This window comes from Apteryx mantelli, chromosome Z, assembly GCF_036417845.1.
Source record: "Apteryx mantelli isolate bAptMan1 chromosome Z, bAptMan1.hap1, whole genome shotgun sequence".
NCBI lineage: Eukaryota > Metazoa > Chordata > Aves > Apterygiformes > Apterygidae > Apteryx > Apteryx mantelli.
Window position 1 is genome coordinate 53,659,416 of NC_090020.1, and position 24,246 is coordinate 53,683,661.

Consider the following 24,246-nt stretch of genomic DNA (forward strand, 5'->3'; position numbering starts at 1 on the left):
GAATCCATGGTTATTCCAGATTAAGAATGAAGTCAAGTAAAACAAGATTGTCTTTTTTGTTTAGCTGCCTGGTAACAGCTTCATGAACTTTCAAAAGGCACTACAAATAAAAAGTGAAGCATCTACTTATAGTGCCTTTATTAACTAAGTGTACTTTACATATAAGAATTTTGCTTTTGTCAGTTTACATGGTGAAATGAAATGCCATGCAAAGAGATCTAGTCAGGTAAAAGAATTAGTGCAGCTAAATTAGTGTAGGTTTTTCTTCTTTGACATTAACCAGGGCAGTCTAACCCAGATGTGTTGTACTTTGGCAGTAACTTGAATTACTTCCTATAAAACTCTGTGCTACCACAGGTATTTTCAGTGATTAGGTTATATGGTACTGTGACTTTTTTTTTTTTTTTTTAAATACTAAATGGTAGTTAAAGTAGTGACAGTGTGGAAGAGACAGCTTCCTAGCAAACACATTTCATCAACAAGGATTGAGCAAGGTCCTCAAATGTTGGTGACCTTGGTATCCTGTGCTTCCATAATGCACCTGTATATAAATATATTTACTTCAAATCATCATTCTTCCCGCAAATAAAATGATAAAGGAGAGGAAAAGGCAAAAACAGCATAGCAAAAACAAATCTATAATATTTAAAAAAAACACTACAATGAATTAATATCCTCTTTTCTCAAAGATGAACAGAAATTATATAGTAATACTGGCTACTTTCAAGGAAAGTTTTCAAAGTAAAGTGCAAAAATCCATTTTTGAGTAGTTTTTTTTATTTCTCCATTAGTCTATTTATATTTTAACATGAGTTTCTGGATACATTTTAATTTGTACAGTCTGCTTAATATAACATTTGATGTCTTCAATATCTTTAAAAATCATTTAATCCAAAATTTAGTAAAAGTTATTTTTTTATAATGCATTTCTATGAATGCAAACTTGTATAAGATTAGATCAAAATATTACCCATGCTACAGTTCCAAAAAAATGCAGAGATATTATTTAAAACTTACTTACAAAAAAATGTTACTTTTGCCTTCTTCCACTGGCTTGTCTATAGGTTCCAAGGAGAAAATTCCATTAGGATCATCGTTTGCTTCAATAATAACTGTAGCCATTCCAGTCTCAAAGATTACAGTGTCTCCTAAAAAGAGGGTGATTATTTATATTAAAATTGGAATCAGAAATGGAAGTAACTCTAAAACCAAGAGTGTTTTCTTCTCACACCAAGTATTGTTTATGCAAACAAATAAATGCACAGGTGTAAAATAATAATAAATGAAAACCAATATTTGAGATATTCAGTAACAGACAATTCAGAGTAAAAAATACATATTAAATACTATATCATCCAGAGAGCAAGACATAGGATTTGCAGCAAAAATATATATGAGATGAAGAGAGAGGGTGTGATTCTGATTTAATGAAAATAGCACTATTCTTTCATATAGTTCCTGGCTAGTAGAAATGGTTGTATGAGAGGGAAATATTTTGTGTTTGACCAATTGGTCAAGTCAAAAGAATAAGACATTTTCAGAGACCCCAGCCCTCCTTTAGATCTGGAGCAGAAACACTGCATTTACGCTAAATACAAGCTAAGAACAACATCTAAAAGTTTACTCATACCTGTATCACAGCATGTCTGAAAGGAAAAAAATATATGATGCCTGTGAAGTAGAGGTGAAGCTAGCAGGATCTCTGTGCACAGCTTAACACAGCAGGGATGTTAAGATTAACATCCTTCCTAGTTCTACAGATGTACATTGTTTCCACACCTGTCCCATTTTTCACTAAGTTTAAGAGTGTTAGACTAGCTTTTGTTCCAAATTAAACACACTGTTTTATGCTTTAACTTCACATACTTATATCTGTATTTTCCCTGAGGTTCAGAATTGCAGAACAGCTGAGGCAGGAAGAGACCTTTAGAGATCATCTAGGACAACAGTCCCAATGTAATTTTCTAAACCTGGAAAAGGACTGTACCAATCAAGACCAATATACGTAACAGATCATAGAAACAAAATCAGCTTTTTCCTTTCAGGAACTTGTATAGAAATACTTCGTATTCTTAGTGATTCCAGAAGAGCTGCATAACAATACAATCCTCCTTTCAGAGGCAAGGAAGACCATGATTAACCATTCTTGTAGGACCAGTGTGCCAGAAGAAAAGTGATCATATGTTCCCTACAAAATGGTAAGAGATACTAGCAGTAGACCCTGCAGAAAGTGAAGTGGAAAGAGATCACAGAAGAAAAAAATTATGGAGAAGAATGACTTTGTCTAATCCCTTACCTAAGTTTTACATAAAAGAATAAAATGGTGTTCTTTAAGAGACTTGGGCACCACATCGAACGCCAGTGGAGCTAGAGAAACGGACTAGCTGCTCAGTCTTCAGATAATTGCTTAAATTTTCCTGTCATCTTCTGGCTGCCTACTTCCAATCATTAATGGCAGGGTTCAGTTCGAGATCAACAGAGCGTTGTGAACAATTCATATACCAGCCACTAGGCATCTACTTCAGCATGACCTAAACCACTCTATAGCCTCCGCTGACTGTAAGGATTAGATCACCACAGACTGTAATGAGAGCTAAGACATTTAACATGCTTGTAGATACCTAAATGAAGAAATCTAATGTTATGTTTCCTAATCTTGAACTGAGTCCCTGGTAGTTATTCCACCTTCCGAGTCTGTCACAAAGTCTAATGAAAGGTATAGTCTGATGGTTATTTGAGATTTTGCCTTTGTTTTATTAAGTTCAAGCTCTTCAAGTTAGTTATTCTTTTGATGGCTTATTCAAATTAGTTTTGCTTTGCATTGCAAAGACTTGCAATACATTCACAGCCTGTTATTACCACTCAGCTACAGAATCATAAATTACAGCTGAAGAGTGGTAAATCATTAAAACTTGCTAATAAAATTCAAATGACTCTCCCACTAAATCTTTAGTTTTTGAGATGGGGGTGCTTATTAACCAAGTAAGCACAGGGAAACTTAAGTATTTCTTATACTTCATTTATATTTTCTTATCAATATTACCCAACAGTCATGGTTTATTCCATGACACCTATTTCACAAATAGGAGGAAGTACACTGTACAGTTTTGCATCATTTTTTATTACGTGAGAACGCTAAAAAAATACATAAAGACAACATTATTTCTAAGGTCCACTGGGTAACTTCTAATGCATGTTTCTGTTTAGATAAGGCCTTATAAAACTATAATGACAGGTTAAAGAATAAAAAAAGTATGCATTTCACTACTATAGAAAAAAAGCAGACACCAGTTTATATGTCCTTTCTGCAAAACAAGGCAGTTCCAAGTTTGTTATTATAAAAATCAGGTAGTTGCCCAGTATACCCTGGAGAACCAAAAAATCCAAAAGAACCCCTCCTTCCCGAAGACTGTTGCATTACTGAAATTCTTTAGACCTGTGTTTTTGTAGTCAAGTCAAAATCCCATCTAATTTGGAGCGTTTACATTTGAAAAGAGACTCTCACTCTAGTTATTTCTGCAGAAAAGGTCTCAGCAATATCTCCTGATTTTTGCTTCCAAGTAAACAATTCAAGATGAAAATTTAAACATGCTGTGTACAGTGTTTGTATAGAAATGTTGATGCAAATCTTATTCATTTAATACTTGTCAAAAATATATTACTTTATGATAAGGCCAAACAGATAAGAAATTGCAGCAAAACAAGGTGACAGTTACTACACCTGAATGAAATCATTACTTTTACCTGTAGAATTCAAAAGGATGATATAAAATGTTTCATCTGTTTCAGGGACATCATCATCATTAATATATACAGATAAGTTCTGCTCTCTTTCTCCAACATCAAACAAAAGGATGCTGCTTCTTCCACTGGGAACAAAGTCTCCCTCTTCAGCTACTGCATCTCCATTAAGAGTAATATACTGGACTGCAATAGCAATATCAGCAGATCCATTCCTTAGGACTGTAAAGTTTGCAACACTTCCTTCTTGAACCCTCACTGTCAGAGGTTCTGAAAACACACAAGCAACACATCTATCTAAGTTCAAGTCTGAGCTCCTTACATTTGACGTATTTGATTAATCTTCCTGGAGGATGCCTCAGTGAAACAGAAGGCATATTTGGTAAGGGTTATTGAAATATTTGCAGGTACAAGAGAATATTCATGTAGCTAGCCACCTAACCAATCTCGACATCAACAAAGGGAATCATAAAATGAACTAAGCGGAGGTTCTGAAGGAAACAAATACAAATTCAACACAACAAAAACATGGAAATTTTGTACTAGCTCCATTGGGATAAAGATTTCTCAGTGATCTGGCCTGTGATGATGTTTTGAGTAGTAAACATATTTTACCTGTAAAAAACAGTAAAAAACAGTAAAATCTAACCTGCAAAATAAATGGGGTCATCATTCCTTGCAATTTGTAAAATTGCACTCGTTATATTGCCCAGCCTGGCTCCACCAGTAGCATTAAATAAGCTGATGATGAATATTTCCATCTCTTCAGGTAGCTAAAAGAGAAAGCAATACAAAGTAAATTTCTTTCATGCAAATAGTGAAGAAATTAAAACGAACAGCTGACAGGGTTAACAAGCCAGAGATTTCGGAGTGATGGTTTTTATTCATTGATCCTTAAGTGTGTCAAGGGGGATGACAAATGATAGTTCATATAGCTATAAATAAATCATCATCAATCTAAAATCCTTGTAAATAATTTCCTTAATTTCCACGGTGGTACAGATGGCGCAAAAGTTATCTTGCAGCTTTCTGCTTCTGATACATGGAATTTATTTTTACAGCTTTATTTATTCATTATTAGCTATTCTCAGTCTTTATTATACCACTTAATATATAACAACATATAAGATTGAAGGTAAGATTTCAGCTATCAGGACATGAGTTGTGTTCAAATGAACTTTTCTATCTTTAAATTTAACTATATTATAATTATTTTCAGCTTCTAACTTTTTTGTTTAGAGGCATGCACAGCCTCTGAAATTGTTTTATGATTTAAGTAATCTCAATTATATCCACCTATTTTTATTTTCCCTACAAGTACTTATCAGCTTCTTCAGAAACAGACATTCATTCCTTCTCCTTAAATTTTATTGTTTTGGCACTTACTCTTTGTCCCATATTCCACACCAAAATGCCATAAAAATATTTACCTCATCTGGCAGTGAGTAAACAGTGATATTTTTTGAAAACTCCAGGTTATCAAAGAAAATAGTCCCTTGTTCTGGATAGATGTCATTGGTACATGCTGGATCAACAACCCAAGACACGCTAATGTTGCCATAGTTTCCTTTGTTTCTTACAACTCTGTAAGCTGCTACAAAATGCAAACATACACAGTCAACATGCATCCTCAGAACAACAGAAAACAAAAAGAGAAAAGTTAGCAAAGCTGAAACAAAGAAAAAAGAAAGAAAATAATAAGCAAATTCATTACTGGCAAAACCAATAATATGTGAGAGCATTACACGAAAGGATACCCATTATTAAATCCGTTCAAATTTGCCCATGACTGATATCATTTAAAAAAACAAAAAGCAGGTAGTCAGAAGGTTTACCTCTACTCTTAAAATCTAATTTGCAAAATCCTGTGCACTTTCAACTTTTGTAACTCCTATAGAAGTTGAGGACAACCAAATTTTGCACAAAACATTACTTCATATATTTAAGCCTTAACTGTACAATTACATAAATACTTTTCCAGTAGGACAGATACATAAGTCTAATTATTTAGAACCTAGAAATACTTAACTAAAAAGTTACATGCACTTTATGTTAAGAATGGATATAGCAGTAACTTTAACAAAAAAGAATTACCAGCATAGATGATTTCTCCTTTACTTTCCTTTATTGTTACTGTTAGTCCATCAGGCAGAAACTGAATTATACCATGCGGATCATCATTCTTCAGAATGGTTATACTGACCCTTGTGGCATTCCCCAGTTTGCCAGGCATTTCACTGTAGCCACTGAGTACCAAACAATAGACCTCATCCAGCTAGAAAAGGGAAACTTGGTCAGAATAAGAACACACACTCAAAGTTCACATCATAAAGAAAATGGATTGTAGTCCATAGGCACTAACCAGGCAGAAAGAGAAACAAATTTAAAGAAGAGGAAATCATATGCTTTCAGCATAACTTCTACATGCACAGTGCATTTGTACATTCCCATAAGACAAAAGACATTATTCAAACTTTCTGTCTTTGATAGCACAACCATTTGCTCCAAAAATCAAGCATTACTATAAGCAAAGACTTTTGATGCGTACTTACTTAACTTAGAATCACATCAATTCATTAATACAAATATATTTGTAATATTCCTCAAAAGATGTTAGTTCCCTAAGATTTATTAACATTTTTGATCACTTGCTTTGTAACAGAGAAAACAAAGATTTTAAAACCATTGACAGAATAATGATTTAGAAACAATGTATCAATTTGATTTATTAATCTATGGGACTTTGTGCTTCATATATTTCCAGGAAATCTATCCCAGGTAATGCTTCAGGGAACATTAAAAAAAGGATTGAATCTACATATTCATAAGGCCACCACTGAGCTGAACTGGGGAGCACTGAGTGAAATTAGCAGCAGGTGGCTACTACTAAAAAAAAAAAAAAAAAAAGTGGAAGTGGTTCTTCACACAAAATACAATTAAACAATGGAATTCTATACTACAGAATGTTACAGACGCTAAAAGTTATGGGGGTTTAAAACATAATTGTATCAATTCACAAAAGAAAAATCCACTGAGGATTAGTAAACACAAAGACACCGCCTCTTGTTCAGGACATTTTCTGGACTGCAGATCATTGGACCCTGGGAAGGCATTCTGAAGAAAAGGCATTATATACTTGTCTTGTTCATACACTTTTTTCTAACTATCTGCCTTTGGCCACTTTGGGAGAGAGTATTAGATAAATGGACCTTTTTCCTCTTTTAATCCTGACAACAATTCTGATGTTTTTAACTGAGAATCTCAGCCAGTATGATGCAGCTAGTCTCATAATACTCATGTAAAGCAGAGAAATACTTTTACCTCAACATAAAGACGAAGAACTAAAGGCTAGATCTAATAAAGAACTTGGTGCTTTAGTGTCCAACTTGTACTTGCTTAATTTATGTACCTGGCTTCTGTAGTGGAATTCAGACTCTTTTTACATCCCTTCCCTGCAGAGTGTGTAGAGAAAAGAAGCTTGAAGTTCTACAGCAGCCTATGACAATTTAAATTAGGGTTGCTGTGATCTCTTCATTTCCTGGTCAGAGGATCCTCCACCCATCCTTCAGTACAGGACTGATGATCATCTGGTCTTATGACAAAATCATTAACCTGCCTAAAAAGTTTTCTGTAGTTTGCAAGGTTAGGTTTCTGACAGATCAGTTCTGTCTGCTTATGCAAAAGTGGCATGGGAATGTTTATGTAGAGGTGACAAAGAGCGTAAGATCATATCACCTATGATTTTTATTAGCTTATGCTGTGGTGGAACCACACCCTTGCCAACTTCCAGATGGATTCCAGAACAGCCAATACACAGAAAAGGGAACTGCCTACAGAGGAGCAGAAAGCTAACATTAAGGACAGAAATGTGCCCAAAATGCTGCATCTCTCTGGGATTAAAAAAAAAAAAAAGTATAGAATTATTCAGGCAAACCTGAGAAGACCTGATTTATACTGATGACATGTATAATGCTTTCATGTAGTACATGACTATTTTATAGATCTTTTAATCATTCTTCCCCTATTTCTTTCTCACACATAATGAAAAAAAGCCTGGAAGTGTTACAGGAAAAACTGCTAATATTTACAGATGAATCCATCTATATTTTAAGAACTGTCAAACTAATACGCCTGTGAACACAATTTAAAGAGAGAAAGTATTAAATTTTACCTCTGGAATCCCATCCATCCTTGTCAGTAAAGTAATTATGATCTCTCTTTCACCAGGCTTGAACTCCAGAATTCCTGTGCTTCCATAAAACTCATTATTGTCTCTTGGCTCTACAGTGTAGCGTAGAAACTGTCTGACAAGACTTCCTCTAGAGCGAACAATCTGCAGTTCAACAGACTCCCCTTCCTGTTAAAAAGAAAACCAGCATTTTTCTAGCATTCTGCTAAACTATGTTGTCCATAATGATTAAGAGAAATTACTCAAATACTTACCTTGATACTGTAGGGACCTCTGGAAGAAGAAGAAAATTCAAACACTCCTCCTGGATCATCATTTTCCAAAATAATAATTTCACGACTAGTAAACCCAGATTTCAGTATTTGATTTTCTACACTGACCCTGAAAAAGGAAGGAAAGAGTTATTTTTGTGTGGCAATTTTGTTTTGCAATCAAATCCACAACTATGCAAAGGATATCAAATAGTAATGAATCTGGTTAATAAATTATGAAAACCAATGACTACCTGCAAAGAATAAAATAAATTAAACATGACAAAGCATCAGAATATTTTTTCCATTTGTAAGAATTTTGCTTCTGAAGTACCTTTGTTTTCTGCTTAGTTATTATAATTGGTGGCTCTGTTCTTTTAATCATACATGCACATAACACCCAGGAAAAGAAAGAGAATTGTGCAAGAGAAAAGTTAAAGATAAATTTACTATTAATTTGTACTTGGATCAAAGCATAAGGGATATTCCAAAAATCACTTAAATAATCTGATATTCCATTAATAATCACACATTTACAATCTTACTCTACTCTCTGAAGTTTACCATTGATGTAAACAGGCAGAGATTCACTCCTTAACATTATGGATTTTACCCTCACCTTTGCCTTAACCTCCATTCTGCATTATATAGAGAACACCTGTAGAATTTTACTCTGGCTCTAATAAGCCTTAAACCTACTCTGTGTAGTTGTATCAGACCCATTCCCTCTTCTTCCTACTTCCTGACAAACCCTCTATCTCAATGGCACAGACATTAAGTACATGTGACCAAATAGTGTTCCTCCTGGTGGAGCATTTCTCTCCCTTGGCTACTGCTAAACTCAACTTGACCTTACTCAGTGACAAAACCAGGCCATGTCTGATAACAGAAGAAAACCTTGCACATTTCTTACATTTACTTCCTCGGATGCAGTATTTTTCAATGACACTGTTTTAAGCTTCATATAACATTAAAAATGCCAGACAGAGTACTATTGTAGGATGCACTGAGAATGCACTTTCAGATTGACAGTTTGGATGTTGTTTATTACATGTTTTTTCATGTAATTTGATTCTTTTGCATCTCCCATGTACATCTCCTTATATTTTCAAAGAAATTTTGGTCTTGCATATTTGTGCATACTTTTCTGCCTCTACTGTACTACCACCTAGATTTCACCAAGCACTATTTTATGGAGAAAGAAATGTTTTATGTGATCTGTTGTGTCTAATATGTGAAATTAAGTCCAGAATTGTGTCCAGGAACATTCCATAAATAACTTTAAAAAAAAAAAGGAAAAAAGAACCCTCTTTTTATTCATCTGTCCTACAGTGAGGCCTACAAAACAGGATACAAGATAAAAAGCAGCAAATATCTATTCAATAGCGTAACTTGTCCATGTTTGTTGCATATTAAAAAAAATATATCAGTGTAAACAATAACATGATAACATAAAATATACGTAGGTTATTCAAAAAGTAAACAATTTTTCTCATTTTTGACCACAGAAAACTTCTTTTGTGTAACTCTAGTCAGTTCAATCATTTAGCCAAGGCAAAGTGTTTGTGGCAATTTAAAACAAATAATCCACTGTCGCATCAAATGCTCAAATATCAGATACTGAGCCATGCATTCATAACTTTTATCATTCACGGATCCAAGATAAAGAAATGCCTTCAAGCCGGAACCCCATGCCATCAAATGAAACACCAAAGGGGAAGCATGCATTGCCTAAGAGGAAAGAAGTGATAAAGACAGATTTTGTCCAAACCAACCACTTTTAAAAGAAAGTGTTGATTCACTGAAGACAAAACACAGTTCACTGCACTTACCCAAAGTACACGACAAACCTTTCTGTCTCTACCCTGTCAATACAGAAAGAAAAAAAGGGAATGGGGAAAAGAATGGAAGTGCAATTTGCCAAAATTTCAGTAATACTAATCTTAGAAAAGAATAATAATAAAGCAAAACTCTTTTTTGCTTTTCCAAAAGCTAATAATGTTCATTTTATGGGAACCCTACTTGCTTGACATTTTCCTGTTGACAAATACTAGCAAGAGGTTTGGCAGTTCCCATTTAGGGGAGATGACCCCATGACCAATTCAGCATGTAAAGATCCATTCAAGGCACTCCCTACCAAACCCTCCTCCAAGAGCTAGATTATTGCCAAGCTCTGTACATGCTCACAAATCACAGCAGCTGAGTAAATTTTATTTAATCACATTTGTAACTACTTAGCACCTCCAATTAAAAAAAAAAAGAAACCTGCATGCCCCCTATGATACATTGTTTCACAAATCCACCAAAGTAGTGACATAAATTGATAGACACAGTGGAAGTTGTAATAGATACATATCAAAAACCACTCTGGCAGGAAATCATATCAAAACTTATTTAGGACAAATTTTCAGTTAATTAGATTACCAAAGTAAAATACACAAAAGAGTATTTTCTAATCTTTTAATTGGTTCAGTTTTAGTCAAGCACTTAAAATTATCACATCTAGTCAGATGAACAGACAGCATTATTCTGCAATGGAAATAGTGCATTTTGGCTTTATTAATCTGAAATAGATACATTTGATATGAAGTTTGAATCTTATATCAAAATATCATAAACAAATAACCACAAGATTTACAAAGTAAAATTCAGACTCAAATAATGTCAAAGGGAATACAGATTCTGATTCACTGTAGACAAGAATTCACTCAAAATTTTGAGAAAATAAAGTAAATACATTTGCAGACACAGTCTTTTAAATAGGGAATCTGAATTAGTGGAAATTTGTCATTGCTTTCTGGCGAGGCTAGATTTTAGATACTCTATATACTGACATTCTCCCTTCCTTCAGAAACATACGCAAAAGTATTCCAAAAACAGCAATGCCTTAAATACAATAAAAAGATGAAAGAGAAAATTCCAGAGTTGGTAACACTAAGAGTTATACCACTGGGCTGTTTGTAATATAATTTACAACACAGAATATAAATAAATCATGATAAGTTTTCGAGATGTGTGTCCAAGCTTCAGTATTTAAGACACAATAATACATCAGAAACTGAAAGGTCACATGGGAAATATCCCTTTCAGCTTCACAGAGTTACACTGAATAAGTCCAAATATAACCAAGACAAAAAAACTCTGTTAAGATGAACTGAGGAGTACTGCTGGATTCTAATAGCGTCTTGTAATACATATGGGTAATAGCATAAAAATCCACAGAGGGCAACACAGATAAAACAGTCACAAGGTATCATGAGGTCTGCACCTCCAGGTGTTCTTTGAAATGACAGAGAATAGATTACTACTTTTAAAAACTCATAGTGATAGTTGCATGGGAAGCTAGGGAACTTTCAGTTTAGAAAGTGAGGGAACTAGTAAGATTCAGCCCATCATCTATTAAAGAAAACCACTGTTGAAGAGGTTTCTCCTTCCAAGTCCCATTTCTATCACTGCTCTGACTTAATAGATGTTTCAAAGAACTAATATATTAGCCTATGCAAAAATGGAATAGAAGCACCTAGGTTTAGATTTCCAACTCCAAGTAGCTTTTAAGTGAACAGCTGATGGCATACACAATAGAACGCTAAATATCTACAGTCTGAGCTGCTCGCATATAAATTCTCGCAACAGAGTATACATCCCTAGTAAAAGTAGACTAAAAAAAATCAGTAAGAAGCATGGTTAAGAAAAGAGAGAGAAACTAAATCAGGAAGGTACATTTGAAACATTCACTATTAAGTGTTCTCATAGATTTGCTTTTTTCTAGAAAAAAAAAATCCTGATTTTTTTCACTGTTTTGAACAATTACATGGTAATAATTTTACGTTATTCACACTACAGTGCCACAAATTTCTGTCCACTTAATAAAACGGTATTTCTTTTGGTTCAGCATAGCATTCACATACTTAAATTTAAGCCTATGCATATTGATAAGACATGGCTCAAACACCCAGTTAAAGCTTTCAGCACATCGTTTAGACTCTAATTGAGAACCAAAAATACCAGTCTACATCTGTTAGGGCCCTAAATGCACTAATATGCCTTAACTGCCCTGACCAGCCTCACCTGGGGCCTCTACCCCACCCCCTCTGCCCAGAGCCTCAGGGGTTCCTACACTGCAGGTGTGCCTACCTGCAGCTCTGCCACAGCCAGGCCTGTGTCTGGCCATGGGCCCTGCTGGTCTGGACCCTAACCCATGGGCTGACAGCCCAGCCTGGCCCTCGCAGGGCTGTCTCCGACCCTGGCTACCCTCACTGGCCTGATTCTGACTAATGTTCCCAGCTTGACCTTGGAGTCATCACCACAAGTTTGCCTGATGCCCGGGACTGGGGCTGCCCTCTCCTGTCCCTCCTGCCTGCCCTGCTCCCTCACTGGGGGAAGTGGGATGGGGCCTGGTTGGTGAGGTCCTGCCCTGCCAGCCCCCTCGCTCCTGGCGCAGGGGGCTGCTGGTCCATACTGTGCTCTGACAACGTTCAAGAATAGTGCACAAACAAGGTATTATCAGCAATGTGCATGTACCATCCTTTTATCATGGAAGTACCTACTTCCAAACTCCATATAACACATTGAACCAATTCAGTCCTATTTCAGTCCTTACGGTATGTGAAACCAGCCCTTTAGGTGCTCTTACAGAAGAACAAAAAAGGCAATTCAGAATGCCCACAATGGTTATCTATGGACATAAAGTTCCATATGATCACAGACTATAAACCCTAGCAGCTTTTCTGATGCAATTTCAGTGTTTAACTATGTTTTCTGTCAAAGATCAGGTATAGAAAAAGCAATTTCCATATGACAAATTTAATGCAAAATGACTGATTAGGGAAATTGTATCTTAAAAAGCTTTGAAAGACACTTTTTGAAAGACACATGAGAAACTGAATTGCAACTGTGAATCTGTATTACTATTCCTATTAAAACCATACTTCTTTAAAAACCTTTCTTTTCTATCACAGCATCTCAGAAAAGGTGAATTCAAATTGCCTGTGGAATGTTGCTCAGTTTGCTTCCTAGGTTTGTACTCAATGCTCACCCCATCTTTAATTTTTTCAGGATTATCTACTGATTTAATTAGTGGCAGGACCTAGATCTAAAGAACAGTATTAAAGTAGGATTTGCCACATTTTAAATTCTACAGTGCTTCTTACCAGAGGCAGCACCTCCATTTCAGGTTTAACCCATAATACATTTAATTTTGGAAGCTATTTTAATTTTTGTTATTCATAGCAGGAGATGTATGATGTCATATTTTGAAAAGTAGTAAAAACTACCAGTAGGTATCCAGTAGCACCTACTCCAACATTCTACTACTTTCAAGCAACTTTTTCCCTTTCAAAATAAAGTCTGATCAAATCCTTGAAGAGAAACTCAACCTTTTGCACTGAAAGAGATAACTGATATAACATCAAATATATTACTTAATAGTAAATTTGCTTTAGTAAGAGAGGTAGGTTTTGAAGCAGACACTAGCCACAGGACAAACAAATCACCAAGTTAGGAGAAAAAACAGGAACATTAGATGGTAAATTAGTGCTTCTTTGCATCCCAGTGCAGAGGGCAACCCACAACACATAAATCTCACTTGAGCCCTGAATTAAGGTGCTTGGACAGTATGAGGGGCTTTGAACGAGCCTTCTATGATTAGCTAAGGTTTTGCATTGAAGTAATCTCTTGTACACAGAGTGTTAAAAACTACCAGATATTTCACAATGAAATGGTCAAACTGTATCTTGTACTTGCAATTTTTAAAAATCACTTCATAACTCAGAGCCTCATCATTTTCTAAATATACTCATGGACAGATTTTCAGCCTGTGGAAATTTGTATCAGACCACAAAAGTCACTGGACCTAAACAAAAATTCATACTGCTTCAGTTTTGCTATATTACATATAGTAGATTAGGATTTAGCTCATAACATGTGTGTGTGTGTGTGTGTGTGTGTGTACGTACATATGCATATGTATCTGTTCTGGTATCCTAAATCATATGAGTCATGACTCAGAAAACATAAGTGCATAAGGACTGTTTAGACAGTCATTTGTTTATTTACTATCAGTTTCACAAATTATAATGACTTTATCAGTATATTGCTTATTTAAGAGTCTCCCAGATCCCCAAGGTCTCATTCTCACCACATATGAGTGCAAACACAGGCTTACCCCAATCCCCCATGCCCTGGAGGTTCTACCCTTCCAGTCATGCCAATCACCAAATCAATAGCTGTGTAGCTGCGTTTTAACTGAAGGGATGACAACTGCCATTAAGAGGATGAATTGTGCAGGAGGAAAGAACAACAATCAGATTTTTTTAAACTGATTTCTATTTGTGCTTACCAGGTAAAATGAACAGCCCTAGTATGTATATATGCTTTCACAAAGCATACACACAATTTCCATGGCCTGTTTCACCTACATTCAGCAAGAAGACCAAGGCCTTTTCTTTGTCATACAGATTTCACTACAGACATCTGGCTTTATTTATGTTTGGTCTCAATTCAGGCCTATTCAGATATGGGCAGGCATTCAACCTGAAGCTGCTCCTAAAAAAAAAAAAAATACGAAGAAGCTTCAGCAGGTACAAGATTGTCTTGCTTTTTTATTACCCATCTGTCTTCTTTGGAAGCATATTCTTCATGCTATACATTGGTCTCCATTTTGTGGACATAATTAGGAATTATTTTTAATTTCTATGGCCTATGGAGGGAGACCATAGAGCAAGAAAGGAAAATACTATTTACAATGCCTTGAAAATTTCTTTTATAGATATGGATACAATTAAAGCTCTTGTTTAAAATGTAAACTGCCTTAATAACATATATCTATATCTATATCTATATATCACATGTCTACACTTCCTTTAAAGTTCTCACATGCTCTATTTTCCTACAGACTGATGCTACAATTTATAGAACAGTACAAAAACATCCACAGCACAGTGCATCTTTGTTTTCATTCTAATTCACTACTGCTGTGAGGTGCTGGCTGCCAGCCTTGGAAATTGAACTCTTTTGTTCATCCAGAGATTAGAAACTATGCAGAAAGCAATAGTGCAAGCTTACACACATAACCATGCCAGTATCCTTCAATCTTGATTTGAAGAGTCATCTCTAGCACTAAAAAGATTATCTCTGCAGTCATTTCATTCTTGGCTTGTGCTAATGTTAAAGTTGCCAGATTTCACCCGTAGGCTTGAGGGATATTAGCCAAGTCTAGAGAAAAGTTTAAATTTTCTCTCTTCATCATTCACTTCTTTTTCTAGGCCAGACCACCTGTTTCTTACTTCACTCTCCAACCTTGGCAAGTGTGGGAAAGCTGCTTACTGTTGGCATGCTTTTCACCAGCCACTTCTTGATCAGCAGAACCTGCTACCCCCACCATACATAGCAGAAGCAGAACAGTGGTTTCATTTGTCCAGCTGCCAGTTCAATCCATAATATAGCCATCATTTTTAAGGCACAGCCTAGGGTCTCTGACCAGAATAAATAGTAGAATACTGTCATTTCATACATCTGCACTGCTGTCAGAATTGAAAAAGTTGCCCTTGTACACTATCCACTTCCTCTATCTACATTATTTGTTTCCTTCCCTTCCCCTTAGCATTCTTGGCCACCTTAAGTAACTTCTTCACAATTTGAATCACCATTTCTAATCTTAGTTTCCCCCCCTCATCCCAGAAACTCTAATGAATTCCTTGAGACCAAACAGTTTCACCTGCAGGAAGAAAAGTAGAGGACTCTTTACAATAGTATCTATTTGTTTTCATCTTGAACACGTTTGCTTTTTAAATGTAATGGTAGAATGAAGTAACATGTTCTGCACTAAATGTATCTTTCAGCCAGCTTTTACTGAGGTAGGCCGACCCTGCAATAGAAAAACATCTTTCTTTTGCAGCAGAATAACATTTAAAAAACAGGCTTTCCAAACCAGGATCTTCCAATAATCAGCAACAGCTTGAGAAGCTGATTGCCTACTGTTTGATAGTGTGCAATTGCCATGAGTATCTGCTGTTGAAGTTCCCAAGAGCTACTTTACACTTCCTGTGATTTCTTCTTATGCATAAAGTAAAGACTATGGAAGTTCTGGGTGTCATATGCAGATGTTGCTGTTAGCAGATCCCTAGAAACAAATATTGGTATGTTTCCAGCAAAACTGGAAAAATGTTCCTTAGATTAACAGAAGGTAGAAGAGCAAGTCTGGTGGTATTTCTAAGCTACATATATAACTGGGTTGTTGGAATCAGGACAGAAGATACAGCCAACATTCTGTTGTTGTAGGCTAATTCAAAGAGGGAATACGCTCCTGGATATGCACTAATTAAAGCATTCTGAGTAATGTTCAAATGCAGATAATAGGATCTCCTGAGGTTCATTCCAACCGGGACTATCCTATGATCCTGACCCAATGCAGAAGGGAGACTAGAACACTGGGCTTCAGAAACACCATTACTATCTCCGTAACAGATGACTGTGGTAATAGTCACTCTGGGCTATTTCTGAAGCTAAGAGTTGTGATGGAAGTATCTAATTATCAAGAACGAGCAATACTGAACACAGCTTAACAAATAAAAAGCTGATCTAATTCCTCAATGACAACCTAGATATAAACCCTTTTTTGATAGAAAAAGAGTTCTGTAGTGCTTTCTACTTTTCACTTAGTATATCTCACTAAGCATTCCATTTCTGTAAAAAAAATTGTTAAAACCAAGAACTATAACAAATGATCAAAGCTGAAATAAGAACTTTCTAAAAAGCATCCATACAGTACTTCCATCAAAAAAAAAGAAGAAGAAGTCATTAGGTAATAAATATGACATAGTTTCTTACATTTATCTCCAGTAAAAGAAGAGTCCATACACAGTCTGAATCAAGGGCCTAACATTCCTCAAGGCATTTATCAACACAATGCATGCAATACCTTACATATAAATTATTACAATTCATCCATATGAATAGAGACTATGGTACAATACCTGTCCAAAGTCAGTAAAACAGTTTCATTCATTTCAGGTATATCATCAGCTTTAACAGTAATGTTGATTGTAGTATCACTTTGTCCAGGTAAGAACACAACGGAGCCATTAAAAGGACTTATATCATCATGTGTTACTGCTTTTTGATTAAGACCAGAAGGTTTCAAACTCCAGAACACAGTTGCTTGACCATCAGTCCCATCTCTATGCAATACAATGGAAACCTACAAAGCACATGAAACTGTTACAACTTGTGAAAGTAAATACAGAAACAATTACTTCCTCGCAAATTAATATTCGACTATAAGCCTCAAAATGTTCAGCCTGTCTTTTTACTCATACCTATGTGTATCAAGTATAGCACCTATGAACTCAATGATGTTATCTCAATGAACATATATACTAAACCTAATATTTTTCATCATTTACCAAAGTTATACATTTAGACAATGGAGAAGACAGAAAATAAACGTTTTACAGCTTATTCATAGGACAAATCACTAAGCAATCATAAATACAATAAGCTTTGTGTGACTGATTTAACCAGTGCTCACTTCTTCAAGACACAAAATAGATTTTAAATATAATTATCATAATTTTACTTGGTCATTATAGTACAGTCTCATCATGTAATCTGTTTAAGGTAATTAGCAGTTTTAATTTGAAAAATTAAAAGTTATCTATACAGGAAGTGTGGGAAGATTTCAATAAAGACAACTAAGGAAAAAACAAAAATGTAGGAAAAAAATTTTTGTAAAGTTTCCCCAGCTGGAACTAAAGCACTCAGATGGATTGCAATGCTTCTGAAATGCTTCTTTGGGTTCTCGGAAACCTGAAAAGCAAAACTGCTGGAAAACGTGCCCAGATAGCAAATTATATGTTCATGTGCAAGCCAGTCAACTACAAGACTCACAGCCACTTCCATGAACTTTATGATGTCAGTCCTGCTTTACACGACTACCTTCCAAGTTGGTGAGAGAAATCAAAATTGTCTACAGTATACTTTGTTGTGTGAGTATCAATGGCTAACTGGATGCTTGCACGGATACCAAAGGCCAACCTTACTTTTCTGATAATTACCAACAGATTATTTCAGTGCTTATTTTTCTAAGCACTTTTCTGCTTATATTTTTTAAAGCAAGAGAATGTTTGGGATCAGGCATAAACATAGAGGGAGGATTTTCTTCACATTAAATTCATTGTAGCATTTGAAAGGTAACCAACTTTGCTTTCTCCAAATAAATTTTCCATGATAAGGGACAACATAAAAAGGTTTACTTACCACTGTAGCAGGGGAATCTTCTGGCTCAGAAAGAATAATTGGATGATTGCTAGTAAATCCAATTTCTCCATTTGCGATATCTGGAGTAATCCTCAGAGAAATATTTCGAATCTCACCTAATCTAGGACTCACTGGTGGGACCAGAGGAATTCTATTCACCAACTCAACTCTTTCCAGCTGTAAGAAAAAGTAACACAAAACTGAGAAACAAGATGCCTTGGCACCAAGTGGGAGCAATTCTGACATTTCAGAATAATTTTCATATGCAACAAGCAAAATGTGTCCAGAAAATTTTTTTATCATACTGGCACTATTGCTGTTATAAAAATCTAGAAGTAATGTGTCAAGTAAAAGGAAGTGGATATTGTTGAGCTTTGACAGCAGAACGATACACCTCATGGACAAATCATGTTAGTGTAAATAATTAAACAGAGGTCCAGTCAGAGAGGGAGACTGAATGCATACACCTTCTAGATCAGCCTCATTTCTAGACTTGTGAACAACAATATTGATTTGATGAGTACCTTAGGCTATTGTCCTAATTTCATTTTTTGCACCATACATTGATAAAAATCTACTGAAGTCACTGGAACCGTAACAATTCATGGCTTCAGATACAGCCTACTTACTGAGAAACCCATAGCTAAAGAATGATCCAGTCTTCTTTCCTCTCTCATGCAACTTTAAGCACTTTCCTATCCATTTATGATTATTATACATTAGCATTTCATTCAGAATTGAAATTTGGTACAATATTTCAAAACTGTCTTCTCCTCTTGTGTTCTTGTATTTCTGATGCTTTATTGATACTAAGAGGAAATAATAAAAAATCTATCTCCTTCCTTTACCTGAACAATATTACTAAATCTAGCAGTACTGACATAATAAGGAAAGCAAGACTTGCCTGTTTAAGTATGTTTTTCAAATATTATTTATACCATGAGATTCTGTCTACAAACATCACTACAGCAAATTTTTCCATAACTGATCTGTATACACTTCTGCAAATGCTTCACTGGGGCATGAAACCATCAGTGACATTCACCTTTTAACTCCCACACAAATATTTTTTCTTGGGTTTATCAGATATTATCATACAGTAAAATTTTATTGGAAAAAAATGGCCTTATTTAGATCCATACAGAAATCATGGATTATCATTTTCATTCATGATTTTGAAAGTCTTTAAATTCTTAACACCAAACTACAGATGTGCTGTACCATATTTTGCATCATAACTGCTTGAGTAACGCAAAAATATTTGTGTACGTTTCATTCGATGATAGATAGAAACGTTTTACAAATTTTGTATTGTAGTTATTGAGAGTCTGAAGGATGAACAAATTGGTGGACTTCAAGTAAAACAAATAGTATTCCATGTTTTATAAGCTACCTTTTAAAGTACGCCTGATTGTGCAATTAACAGTATGCAGGTGGATCACTGTGCGTTTCTGCAACCCAGTGAAGTTGCTTAAATACTATAAATCTGAATACATTGTCAAGTGTATGCTTCTGATCCCAGATAGTAAATCTGAGATAAAAGTACAGATTAATGAAAAGCCAAACAAAATTTTTTCAGTGTTTTCTTTAATACCTTTTAAAGCAGAACAGTTCATGAGGAAAAAAAGCTTTGTGAACTGAATAATAATAATGAACAGTTTATTACATTAATTTTCACTGTTAGACTTCCTGTCCATTCCAAAAAACTGCATCTCAGGCTACAGGAGGTTATTTAATTGAGGATGTCACTGAAGAATGTTAATCTCAGTTCTTCAGTTTCTCTACTTATTCTTTAGTTGTATTTAAGCTTCATTTCCTCCTCTCCCCCCACCCCAGTTCTCAAGTTGATCCTTTACTGTGCTTAGCACAAGCTCGGTAATCTTCTCATTCTAAACATGTTTCCTGAGCTTATCGTTTATTCACAATGTAGAAGGATTGTCATAGTGACAAATAGCTCTTTCTTTTATATGAATTTCTAAATGAACTGTTTGTGATGCAAAGCCCCTCTGATTTTGTTTATTCAAACACAAAGATCTTCATGGTTCATGGAGAAAGTACAGGAAAAAATGCTGGAATCTACAGTTTGAAAAGCTTGACAGAGTGAATCAAATAGCAGAACATGATAAACGTGTGTGTCTTTTTCAAATCCCACACTTTAATGGTATTTAAATTATATCATTTATATGTGCTTGGAATTATTTATTTCAATTCTCTTCTAGATCTTTCAGAACTCTTGCAGATGTAGAACACACTAATCTGTTCTAACACTCCGGAAGGCAAATCCCAATTTAAGTTTAAATGCAAAAAATTGCATACTACTATAAGAATAATACAATTCTGGGGAAAATTCCTTCCCCCACCCTCCCTTTTTTTAAATGAGAACAGAGAGGGGAAAAATCTCTTAAAGCTTCCCAGAAGCAATTGAAACATTTTTGGCAAGCCATAAGTAAATAAATAAATAAATAAATGATGGTAAATTTTAAATCCAAATATTTAAAACCAACAACTTTCATTTGAAAACTCTACAGAAGTCTGACCTAAAATGAAACAATAAAAAGGAACTAAGAAATGCCTCTGTGATTTGCGCTTTGGATGTGCCAAGTTCCCCCTATTTCTGTGTATTAAATTTACTCTCTGGGCTCTTCATCCCCTGATCACCACAGTGGCATAGTTAATCACAGAAAGTACAATCTATGGGGGAGTCTTAACTGGAGATGAAAAAATGAGCATAATAAATACCAGCTACAATGCTCAGAATGTTTCACAGCAGTATTTCTGAACAAAAATTTTCTAAGACTTAAGTGAACTTGGTTTTCCCCAGTGAAAAATTAAAGTCTTCATTGGAAAGTGGATTTTTTTTCTTTAAATATTTTTTCTGAAAACTTATTTTCTGTCAAAAAAAAGTTTTAGTGAAAATTTTCAGCCGATTTTAATTAACAATGGCAGAAGTTCCCCTCTTCAAAATTCAGATGGAAAAAAGGGGGAAAAAAACTAAAAGTGCAGCAAAGAAAACTATACAAAGAAAAATGGAAAATACACTTTTCAAATTCTCTGGACAAATTAATACATAAATGAAACATGGTATATGTTTCATTATTTTTAATTTATATTTCACAGCTTGTCAGTATCAGATTTGTCATGTGAGTGACATGTGAATGTCATGTGAATTAATTTTAAAAACTTTAGTTTGATTAAATTCAAGCCAAGCGGTAGACAGATAAACATACCTCAAGAAGTAACTAACTTTTGCAACATTGATCTTGTTTTGTTGAATTCCATGACTGATACCTGAATCCTGTTATAACAGTTTACTTGAAAAGTTTGTGTAATTATTAAATAATGATTTGGAACAGAACTCTTTACAGAATATTTATGGAAGCTGTCTCTTTAAAACAGAGACAGGTTTCTTAGCCACAGATCTAAGTTTATTTACAGGATTGGTCATTTTAACTACACTCAAAGGTAGGGAGTTAAAGGGGATAAAGAAATAAAACAACAACAAAACTGAAATACCTGAATGAGAAAATGAGCACCGTTTTGAAGAAACGCATCATTTCTTATTGGTATATTTAAGGTATTTCGGGCTTTTCCTTCTGGAAATGTGAGAATGCTTTTTCTAGACATATTTAGAATGCCGTCTTTTGCTCTCTCAGGATCCAAAGCTCCAGCCGGAATGTACAGTGCAGTATAAACCAACTGCACGTCTCCAACAGTTCCTCTCTCCCTTGCAAAACTCAAGGATAAAAAGCGTCCCATTGGATTGCTTTCAATCTTCTGATTCTCCATAGGATAAAATTTTATTACGCCATAAACATCATCACTGTCCTGAATGTAAAACAAAAGCTGCAAAAACAAAAAACATACCATCATACCTTTTTCTTCTTAGTGAATTAGTACTCAAGAAAGAAATTAGATTGACAGCCCCAAAGTGTTCATTGTACACAAGGAGCACAACATGGATGGTGGCAGCTTTCCCACTATACTTCATCAATGTGCCAGAATGAGCTCTGAATAACTGATTTCATTGGTTCAGCAGCCAAAGTGAACAATTAAAAAATGTTTCAGATTGTGCAAAAATTCATTTTATTGACCAAGTTCATTCCAATCACTTCTAAGAAAAGCAAAGTAGGAACTTGAGTCACAAAACTGCTAGCAATGCTAGTCACCCTTTATTTAACAGTTTAGAGCTCATTCTTAATCACCAACCTATCCTCTTCAAGCTATTACTCTCTGTGTAAAACATTCCAATAATCATTTAGAGAGCAAATGAGCAGAGAACATAGCTTTTCTGGGACATCGGCACCAAGCTGTCTCTTAGCAAGCTTCACTCAAAGACAGCATTTATTCAATGCTATGTATGATGGAAAATAATCATAGTTGGATGCTACTTCATTAAAAAGATCTGCCTCTGTATACTATATTAAGACGGATACTTTGGATATGGCTTTACATGCCAAGAATAAATTAAGGATTAGCTTCCTTGGCTTATATTCAAGCACAAACCCTTCAGCCAGTCTAACCAATGTTATCAAAACTGGAAAAGTCCCTAATTATTGCCTACTCCCTTCTCTGAAAGAAATCCTGAAAGCAGACTTACCTCAAATGGATCGCTGACTTCTGCGCCTCCCTGTATTGTATGGGCTAAAAGTTTCAGAAGATAGGGCTCTGCCTCTTCTGGTATATCATCATCAATAATGTGCAGAGGAATTGCTACCAGCATCTGTCCTTCATCAAAACATAACTCCCCAGACTCTGGAATGAGGTCTGCAGTCACAGGTGAGGGATCACTACTATTACGGGTTATAATCCAGGTAACAGAAACATTTCCGTGTGTTCCACCATTTCTTACAATTGTGATCTCTTCAAACCTATGGTTTTGAATGAAAAAAATAACCCGCAATATATAATTATAATTAATCTTGGTTTACTTACTTATCCCTTCCCTGACAGATTACATTGACTTTGGTGGAATTAGTTTAACTCCAGAAAGTGACATTTGAGCAAGGGCTTAAAGTTTGTGAAATCATAACATACGTGTAGATTCTTCTTACAGAGTGCTTATTCATGAGCTCTCTTTAATATACCTGAAGATATTTGCAAAAACTTATCTATTTTGTTTACAGTGAGAAAGATATTGAGAAGTGGAGCCTTGACATGTTTACATTTGTCAGGAGAAATATGTGTTAAATTTCAGAAAACTTCTTCTCTGCTGATTTTCTACACCAATTTACAAATTATATCAAAATACACTTCTCAGACATGAACATCTAAATAATAATTCAGAACGAATTATTTGCCTCTGTACTGAAACATTAAGTTATCAATATTTATAAAATTGAAAATGTCGAGTTTCCTGCATATGACAAGCATATGACTACAAGAAAAAGTTTGGGAACCATGCCTTATGAAAATTTAGAAAGCAAGATTCATTTCTTTATTGTGTATAATAAAGAAAGATGAGTACTGAAGCATTGGGCTCTACATACCAGAATACAGTCTTCTGAAATTGTTCATAATATGATAGCTTGATACACAACCTGTTTCTCTGGGGATGAACTAGTATCAGTACCTAGCAATGCACACTTGTACTGAGACTGTCAATATTGGGTAATCAGTCCTATCTGTAAACACTTGTACATAGCTTTAATTTCTATATCTCTGTAAAATTATAAATATTTAACTTATTACTTAACTTATTCGGAAATTAAGGGTACTCAATATTTCTTAGGAGACACTCAATACCTTTTTTTACCAAAAACTGATTTTACACATATGTATATGCAAAAATTTATCAGGAAGGGCATCCTGAAC

At 35.1% G+C, this 24,246-nt stretch overlaps 1 protein-coding gene across 1 annotated transcript in view; it reads right to left on the reverse strand.

Annotated features, from left to right (window-relative positions):
* Window positions 1-24,246, reverse strand: part of ADGRV1 (adhesion G protein-coupled receptor V1) — a 286,011-nt gene that overhangs the window by 251,485 nt on the left and 10,280 nt on the right. Inside the window, exons 7-18 of the mRNA XM_067315842.1 lie at window positions 23,033-23,303; window positions 21,949-22,278; window positions 18,436-18,612; window positions 17,154-17,377; window positions 10,014-10,046; window positions 8,185-8,311; window positions 7,913-8,098; window positions 5,836-6,016; window positions 5,172-5,335; window positions 4,391-4,514; window positions 3,745-4,011; window positions 1,022-1,148 (exon numbers count right to left, since the gene is read on the reverse strand). Of these exons, the coding sequence (XP_067171943.1) occupies window positions 1,022-1,148; window positions 3,745-4,011; window positions 4,391-4,514; window positions 5,172-5,335; window positions 5,836-6,016; window positions 7,913-8,098; window positions 8,185-8,311; window positions 10,014-10,046; window positions 17,154-17,377; window positions 18,436-18,612; window positions 21,949-22,278; window positions 23,033-23,303 (2,211 nt within the window). The remainder of the gene's footprint in view (window positions 1-1,021; window positions 1,149-3,744; window positions 4,012-4,390; window positions 4,515-5,171; window positions 5,336-5,835; window positions 6,017-7,912; window positions 8,099-8,184; window positions 8,312-10,013; window positions 10,047-17,153; window positions 17,378-18,435; window positions 18,613-21,948; window positions 22,279-23,032; window positions 23,304-24,246) is intronic.